The sequence below is a fragment of the Arachis duranensis genome, chromosome 9 (genome assembly GCF_000817695.3).
Source record: "Arachis duranensis cultivar V14167 chromosome 9, aradu.V14167.gnm2.J7QH, whole genome shotgun sequence".
Taxonomy (NCBI): domain Eukaryota; kingdom Viridiplantae; phylum Streptophyta; class Magnoliopsida; order Fabales; family Fabaceae; genus Arachis; species Arachis duranensis.
Window position 1 is genome coordinate 60,923,536 of NC_029780.3, and position 9,317 is coordinate 60,932,852.

Below are 9,317 nucleotides of genomic sequence, written 5' to 3' on the forward strand. Positions count from 1 at the left end.
CACTTCAGTTCTCAGCCTATTGATCCTTTGAGGGGGGTAAAACCTTGCCAAAAACTTATTCACTACCTCCTCCCAATTTGTCAGGCTTTCTTTTGGGAAGGATTCAAGCCATTTGGATGCCTTGTCCCTGAGTGAAAAAGGGAACAAGAGCAGCCTATAGACATCCAGGTGGACTCCATTGGACTTCACTGTGTCACAAATCCTCAAGAAGGTGGTCAAGTGTTGATTAGGGTCTTCTTGAGCACCTCCTCCAAATGAGCAATTATTCTGCACAAGAGTGATGAGCTGAGGTTTTAGCTCGAACTTGTTGGCATGTATGGTGGGCTTCTGAATGCTACTTCCACAGTTGCCTGGGTTTGGATTGATGTAAGAGCCTAACACTCTTCTATCCTCTCCAGCATGATTTGCTCTACCTCCTCCCCCATGGTTATTAGCCTCTTCTTCATGTTGGTTTTCCATGTTTCCTTCCATGTTTAGTTCAAAGTGTTCCTCCTCCTCTTCAGCACCGATTGCACGTTTTTCTCTTGCTTCCCTCCTTAATCTAAGGAGGGTCCTCTCTGGTTCAGAATCAAAGGAAGTTGAAGCCCCGCTTCTTCTCCCTGTCATATAACCAACAAGTACAAGCAAGAAACAATATACGCAGATAGTATTGCTGTCAGAATTACTGTTAGTTGTGAGTGATGCAATATATCAAACAGTTAGTGGGTTAGCAAACTGAATGGTAAATAACAAAGAACACGAAAGAGTAGAGGGGGAAGGGGAGAGGTTAACTAAGACAGAAAGTAAATTACTCAAACAGAAAATTAAATCAACAAAAAAATGCTCAATCTAGTGATCTTCTAATTTAATCATTGTTGATGCACAACCAATCCCCGGCAACGGCGCCATAAACTTGATGCAGGTGGAAACTGTCTCTCAACAAATTTCCTTCGGCAAGTGTATCGAATTTGTCGTCAAGTAAAAACTCACAATAGAGTGAGGTCGAATCCCACAGGGATTGATTGATCAAGCAACTTTAATTAAAAGAATGTTCTAGTTGAGCGAATTCAGAATTTGGGTTGAGATTTGCAGAAAATAAAATGGCGGGAATGTAAATAACAGAAAAAGTAAAGGCTAGAATTAAAGGGCTGAAAGTAAATGACTGAAAGTAAATTGCAGAATTGTAAATGGGAATGGGGTGATTGCTCATGAAGGTAAACGCAGAAATTAAAGAGAATGGGTGAGATCAGAATTGGGGAGTTCATTGGGCGCAAGAGATGTTGCAATTCTCCGGATCAAGTTCATTTTCATCTCTTCCTCAATCAATGCACTCATTGATCTCCTTGGCAATCTTAATTGATTGAATTACAATTTCTTGCAATTCAATCTCTCAAATCTTGATCAATAGCCAATTCCTTGGTCAATTGCTCATGAGGAGAGATGAAGTGTGGTCACTGATTATACCACATGCATTTCCCAAATCAAGTATTGAGAGGATTATAGTCACATATCCATCCAAACCCAATTTGGTCCAGCATGAGAAAGCATTTCTAGCTTGATCTCTTCATTTCTCTTTCAAGGCTCAGAAGAGATCCAAGTTTGAATAGCTTCTTTTCCAAGATAACTACCCAATGGGATGAAGATCGAAAGCTTTCAAGTAAAATCAAGAGAAAAGATAGAAGAAGAATAATGAAAACTAGTATTGATCCATCAACTTACAACAGAGCTCCCTAACCCAATGAAAGGGGTTTAGTTGTTCATAGCTATAGAAAATAAAAACAAAGATGGAGAATACATCATGGAACTAGAAGAGCAGAGTAAAATACAGAGAGTAGTGCTATTTTCCAACTTCCAGAACTCTCTAAATAATTCAGAGCTATTCCTATATATACTACTCTTCTCAGCTTCTAGTTGGCTCCTCAAGTCTTGGGCCTTTGGATCTTGAGTTTGAAGCCGTTCTCTTCTTCATTTGGGCTTGGTTTTACTTTCAGAGAGAAAGTGTGAAGTAGGCAGAGATTTTAGCTCAGGACGTTAGGGGTGTTAACATTTTAGTGAAAGTATGAGTTCGAGAACGTTAGTGACCCTCAACATTGTCACTAACGTTCCAATGTACCCCTTTGCCTCACGTTAGAGCCCACGTTAACTAGGTTAAGGTGGCTTTTAACGTGGCCTTGCCAACCTTTGAGAATGTTAGTGACACTCAACATTGTCACTAACGTTCCAATGTGGCCCAATGTCTCACGTTAGAGTCCACGTTAACTAGGTTAACGTGGCTTCTAACGTGGCCTTGCCAACCTTCGAGAACGTTAGTGACACTTAACATTGTCACTAACGTTCCAGTGTGCCCCTATGTCTCACGTTAGAGTCCCACGTTAACTAAGTTAACGTGGCTTTTAACGTGGCCATTCTTAGCCATCCCCAACGTTAGTGACAATGTTGAGTGTCACCAACGTTGGCTCATCTTTCACTCATCAACGTTAGCTTCCATGTTAACTAAGTTAACGTGAAAGTTAACATGGCTCCTTGGGGGTTTTGTGGGTGCTTCCAACATTAGTGACAATGTTGGGTGTTACTAACGTTGTCGACCTCCCTTGCCTCTTACGTTAGCTCCCACGTTAACCAAGTTAACGTAGGAGTTAACGTGGTACATTGCACCTTAGGCCAACGTTAGTGACAATGTTGAGTGTCACTAACGTTGGCTTCCTTCCCCATTTTAATGTTAGAGGCCACGTTAACTAAGTTAACGTGGACTCTAACGTGGCCACTTATGATCATTGGCCCACGTTAGTGATAATGTTAAGTGTCACTAACGTTGGCTCAAAGTCCCTTCTTCACGTTAGAGTTCACGTTAACTTAGTTAATGTGACTCTTAACGTGGGCAATGATGGCTTCGAGAGCATTATTGGCAATCACTTTTCTCATTAACTTTGCAAGTTACCTCCCATTCCACGTTAGTGGTAACGTTAATTAGATTAACGTGACTGCTAAGTGGTTCTTCCTTGCTTCCTTTGGTCCTGAAATCAAGCAATAGAGTGCATCAAAGTTCTAGTCCAAGTCATGGGTAATGCAACATACAATTTGTTATTAAACTCATGCAAAATCCTCATGAAATCATGTAAAATTCACAATGTATGCTTGAATCAAGGTGTAAGTAAATATCTACCCAAAACTAGCTTATTTCCTAAGGAAATGCATGAAACTACCTTAAAAACAGTAAAGAAAAGGTCAGTGAAACTGGCCAAGATGCCCTGGCATCACCAACCTTAATTGTTCCATCCTTGATGCATATCCTCATTGAGGTTCACATTTCCTACAACACAATTTGATCCACACTCAAAGCCAAAAGGGTGAGAATTCATAGTGGGAACAAAAACAAAACTAAGAAAGTCCTAAGCTAACAAAAGCTAACTTTCAAACAAAAGACACACATATTCACAATATTCACATATATACAATAACCAATAACAAGACACACTTGCAAGTCCCCGGCAACGGCGCCATTTTGATGATCGGATTTTTGCGTGGTCTAGAATTCACAATAGATTCTCCTTGCTAGTTTCTAAACCAACAATAATCCTTTCATACAAAAATTTAGTTGTCACATGTAACAAACCCCTAAAAATATAAATCGAAGTATTCGAACCTCGGGTCATTCTCCCTAGGAATTGCACTAAAGTGTTCTTGTTATTGGTTATATGGTATGTTTGGGGGTTTTCATGATAATGAACAAGAAATATAAATGGCAAAGGAATTAAACTAGCAACTAACAAAGCTCATGGCAAGGTATGAGGATTTGAAGTCCTATCCTAGTTATCCTTATCAATTGTGATGAGAGTTGTCCATTGCTCCCACTTGGTTAACCTCTAACCATGGAGGAAAGTCAAGTGGATGAATTAACTTGATTCCACAATTCCTAGCCTATTCCCAAGGGAAGACTAACTTAGTGGCATTCAAGTCAATTAGCAATCTCTAGTTATCAATCAACAAGGGAATTAGATAACTAAAGAATCACCAATTACTCAACCCAAAGCTAAGAGGAGAAAATTCTACTCTAGCATCCTTTCAAGCATTTAATCAAACACTTGGAAGGCATAAAAGGAACCTAAAATCAAATTGCAAGAATTATAGATCTACAATTACTAATTGCGGGGAATTAACAACAATAAAGCAAATCAACAACAAAAGAACATGAATCATAAATTGCATTAAAAGAGAAATAGAAGAACAAGAGTGCATAAACATAAAAGTAAGGAATTACAAGATTTAAAGTACAAAAATAGAGAACGGAGGAATAGAGGAGCAAGAATTGATAGAGAAAAAGTAAATCAAAACATGAATTAAACCTAGATCTAGAGAAGAATTAAACCTAATCATAATTCTAATTCTAGAGAGAAGAGAGAGCTTCTCTCTCTAGAAACTACCCTCTAACTAGATCTAAAATCCTAATTGTGTGTAATGAATGGAATGGTGTGAATGAAGGATGCCTTCCACTTAAATCCTTGGTCTTTTAAGAATTTTGGCGCCAAAGTTGGTTCCAAAACCGGACCCCACAGCCTCTGTGAATTCGCTGGGCATGATTTCACTTAAAAAATCACGTGCCAGCATCGACGCGTACGCGTATAGCATGCTTACGCGACCTTGGAGTTTTGCGCGATCCATGAGTCCGCGTCTAGTGCGTGCACGCATCCATGGGCGCATCCCAAATCTTTGGTTTTCAATGGTTTCTCCACTTTGCATGCTTTCTCTTCACTCCTTTGATCCATTCCTAATCCTTTTCAATCTGAAATCACTAGCAAACACACCAAGGCATCTAGTGGAATCAAAGGAAGATTAAAATTAGCAAATCAAGGGTCTAAAAGCATGTTTTTACATTTAAGCACAAATCAAGAGGCAATCATGACACTATGCTATTTTATTGAATAAATGTGGGAAAATGTTAACAAAATGCTCTAAATTCAACACAAGATAAACCTTAAAAATGGGGTCTATCATTGTCCCAAGAATTTCTTGAAATTTTGGAAGGCTTGTTCGCACTCTGGAGTCCATTCAAACCTCTTTCCATTCCTTAGTGTTGCGTAAAAGGGAAGAGATCTTATAGCTGATTCGGCTAGAAATCTGGACAGAGTTGCCAGTCTTCCATTGAGCTGTTGTACTTCTTTGACACAGCTCGGACTTTTCATGTTGAGTATAGCCCAACATTTGTCCGGGTTTGCCTCGATTCCTCTTTGTGTGAGTATGAAGCCCAAGAATTTGCTAGCCTCTATCGCGAAGGTGCACTTTGCGGGGTTAAGTCGCATACCATGCTTTCTTATGGTGTCGAACACTTTGGTGAGGTCGGACAACAATGATTCCTCACTTTGTGTTTTTACCATCATGTCATCTACATAAACCTCCATGAGTTTCCTGATATGGTCAGCAAAGACTTTGTTCATCAGTCTTTGGTAGGTAGCTCCTACATTCTTGAATCCAAAGGGCGTAACTATATAGCAATAGTTTGCCTTTGGGGTTAGGAACGAGGTCTTCTCTTCACCAGGTGGGTACATTGGGATTTGGTTGTATCCTGAATAGGCATCCATGAAGGAGAGGTACTTGTATCCGGAAGAGGTATCCACTAGAGTGTCTATCTTTGGGAGCGGGTAGGGATCTTTTGGGCAGGCCTTATTGTGGTCGGTGTAGTCAGTACACATTCTTCATTTTCCATTTGACTTCTTCACCAAGACAATGTTGACTAGCCATAATGGGTATTTGACCTCCCTTATGAACCCTGCCTCTAGTAAAGCTTGCACTTGCTCTTCTACAGCTTGGGATCTTTTTGGCCCAATCTTCCTGCACGTGCCAACTTATGGCACATTAACTTGGGATCTATGCCAGGCATGTCCCCTGCCTTCCATGCAAAGAGATCAGCATTATCCTTTAGGAATTGTATCAGTGTCTCATTTAAGTCTCCCTTCAAGGTTGCCCCTTGATGCGTGAAAACTTGTCTCTCAACAAATTTTCCTTCGGCAAGTATACCGAATTGTCGTCAAGTAAAACTCACAGTAGAGTGAGGTCAAATCCCACAGGAATTGATTGGTCAAGCAATTTTAGTTAGAAGAAAGTGCTAGTTGAGCTGAGCAGAAATTGGATTTGGAATTTGCAGAAAATTAAATGACTGGAAAGTAAATAGCAGGAATTAAAGTGTAGAATCTTAAATAGGGAGTTAGGGTAATAAGCATGAAATTAAATGGTAGAAAGTAAAGAGAATGGGTAAGATAAGATATGGGGAAATCATTGGGTTCAGGAGATGTTGTATTCTCTGGATCAAGTTCATTCTCATCTCTTCCTCAATCAATGCATTCATTGATCTCCATGGCAATCTTAGAGGATTGGATCCCAATTCCTTGGCAATCCAATCTCTCTAAGCTTGAACAATTGCCCAATTCCTTGATTTAATTGCTCATGGGTAGAGATGAAGTGTGGTCACTGATTATACCACATGTATTCCCAAATCAAAGTGTTGGTAGGATTACATGTCACAATATCCATCCAAACCCCAATTTGGTCCAATATGAGAAAGTATTTCTAGCATGATCTCCTCATCCCTTTTCCAAGGCTCAAAGGAGATCCAATTATGGAGAGTTTCTTTTCCAAGACAACTAACCAATTGAATTAAGATTGAAAGCTTTCTAGTAAGATCAAGAGAAAAGAAAGAAGAAGAAGAATGAAAACTATAATTGATCCATCAAATTACAACAGAGCTCCCTAACCCAATGAAAGGGGTTTAGTTGTTCATAGCTCTAGAAATGAAAAATAGCAGAAAAGAAGAATCCATGCTAAAGTGCAGAAAAAAGTAAATCTATAGAGAGTAGTGCCCAAAAGTGCCAAGCTCCTCTCTAGTTCAAAACTACTCCTATATATACTACTCCTCATAATCTTCTAGTGAGTTCTTCAAGTCTTGGATGTGGGCTCTAGACCTTGAGTTGAAGCAGTTCTCATCTTAGTGGGCCCAGCTTGCAGAGAAATATGAGTTAGGCTTGGGCATTTAGTGAGATTAACGTTGAGTCACATTTTTGGATGCAAGAACGTTAGTGGCATTCACTTTTTCCACTAACGTTCCACCCTTGTATACCCATGTTAACTCCAACGTTAGTAGTCTTAACGTGACTACTAACGTCTCCTATTCAATCCTTGGCGAACGTTAATGGGACTCACTTTTTCCCATTAACGTTGGCTTGTGCCCCTTTTCGCAAACGTTAATGGGACTCACTTTTCCCATTAACGTTGGCTTGCCTCTTGCCCTTACGTTAAGTCTCACGTTAGCTTAGCTAACGTGGCTCTTAACGTGGGTGTTCTTCACCTTCGAGAGGGTTAGTGACACTCACCTTTGTCACTAACGCTCCAATTGCCTAAAGTTCCTACGTTAGGACTCACGTTGACTAAGTTAAAGTGGCTCTTAACGTAGTAAATGAAGCCATCTCCCAACGTTAGTGGTGTTCACTTTTCTCGTTAACGTGGAGTTCCCCTTTTTCTTCTACGTTAACTACCATGTTAACTTAGTTAACGTGGCTATTAACGTGAGCTATGGATGGCTTCGCAGGCGTTATTGGTGATCGCTTTTCTCATTAACGTTGTAAGCTCCTTGCCATTCCACGTTAGTGTTCTCATTAACTAAGTTAACGTGAATGCTAACGTGGTTCTTCCATACTTCATTTGTCCTAAAATCAAGCAATTAAAGTGCATCAAAGCTCTAGCCAAAGTCATGAGATTATGCATCATCAAGTTATCATGCAATTCTAGCAAAAATCTCATGAAATCATGCAAAATTCACAATAGTTGCTTGAATCAATGTGTAAGTGAATTTTCACCCAAAACTTGCCTTATTCACTAAGAAAATGCATGAAACTACCCTAAAATAGTAAAGAAAAGGTCAGTGAAACTGGGCATCTCATCACCCCTACATTTGTTGTTTTATCCTAAGCATCCCTGATCTGGACTTCTTTAGTCTCTCCTTCGGGTTGTGGATGAAGTTCTTCGCGAGCTCGAACTCCCCCGAGTTCAATGGTGTTGATTTCCTCTCCCTTGGGGTTTAAGGTTCAGACTTTCATTGTAACAGCGTCACGCGAGCTTCTGATCTCCTTTTATCGTGGCGATCCCTTCGGAAGTTGGGAACTTCATGCATAGATATGGAGTGGAGACTACTGCGGCGAACTGGTTTAGCGTTGTCCGACCTATTAGGGCATTATAAGCTAAGCTCACGTCGACTACTATATAGTCTCTGTTAAGTGTCCTAGACCGAGTTCCTTTTCCAAAGGTTGTGTGTAGTGAGATATATCCTAACGGTTGAATTGGGGTGTCCCCCAGTCTGAACAAACTGTTCGGATATGCTTTGAGCTCTTTCTCTAGTAGACCGAGCTTGTCAAAGGTGGTTTTGAACAAGATATCTGCGGAGCTCTCTTGGTCTACCAATGTTCGGTGGAGATTAGCGTTGGCGAGTATGATAGTAATGACCATGGGATCATCGTGGCCCAGGATGATGCCTGCTGCGTCTTCCTGGGTAAAGGTAATAGTAGGGAGGTTGAGCGACCCGTCCCCTTCTCTAACATGATATACCTCTTTAAGGTGTCTTTTGCAGGCTGATTTAGAAATCCCTCCTCCTGCGAATCCCCCGTTTATTATATGAACATGTCTCTCAGGGGTGTGAGGTGGGCGTTCGGTTTGTCCGTCCTCTTCATCCCTTCTTTTTTTTCTTGGCTCATTTGCTTTATTGGCTAAATACCGATCTAGTCGCCCTTCTCTTTCTAATTTCTCTATGACATTCTTTAGGTCGAAGCACTCGTTGGTAGAGTGTCCGTAAATTCGGTGGTATTCGCAGTATTCTGTCCGATTTCCCCCTCCTCTTTTGTGTTTGATTGGGCGAGGTGGTGGGATCTTCTCGGTGTTGTATATCTCCCTGTATACATCTACAAGGGATACTCTTAGTGGAGTGTAGTTGTGGTATTTTCTAGGTTTTTCAATAGATTGGTCTTCTTTTTTCCCGGACTCTTTATCCTTGTCCCGAGGAGGGTAGGAGAATCCGGATTTTGAATTTTCTCCCAGTCGAGAGTTCTCCTCCATGTTGACGTATTTTTCTGCCCTTTCTTGAACCTCGTTTAGAGTTGATGGGTGTTTTTTGGATATTGAGTGGCTAAAAGGTCCTTCTCGCAGGCCATTGATGAGACCCATGATGGCTGCTTTTGTTGGCAGACTTTGTATGTCCAAACATGCCTTGTTGAATCTTTCCATGTAGTTGCGGAAGCTTTCCCGATCTCCTTGCTTAATCCCTAATAGACTACGGGCATGCTTGGCTTTATCTTTTTGGA

The 9,317-nt window shown here is 40.6% G+C and overlaps 1 protein-coding gene across 1 annotated transcript; it reads right to left on the reverse strand.

Annotated features, from left to right (window-relative positions):
- Nucleotides 1-8,073: 8,073 nt before the first annotated feature.
- On the reverse strand, nucleotides 8,074-9,072 carry LOC107465743 (uncharacterized). The gene has a single exon (XM_016084714.1). The coding sequence runs from the start codon at nucleotides 9,070-9,072 to the stop codon at nucleotides 8,074-8,076; it is 999 nt and encodes a 332-aa protein (XP_015940200.1).
- Between the last annotated feature and the right edge of the window lie 245 nt (nucleotides 9,073-9,317).

Excerpts from the sequence above, each read along its gene's own strand:
- LOC107465743 (XM_016084714.1), bottom strand. The coding sequence starts at position 9,072 with ATGGAGGAGAACTCTCGACTGGGAGAAAATTCAAAATCCGGATTCTCC.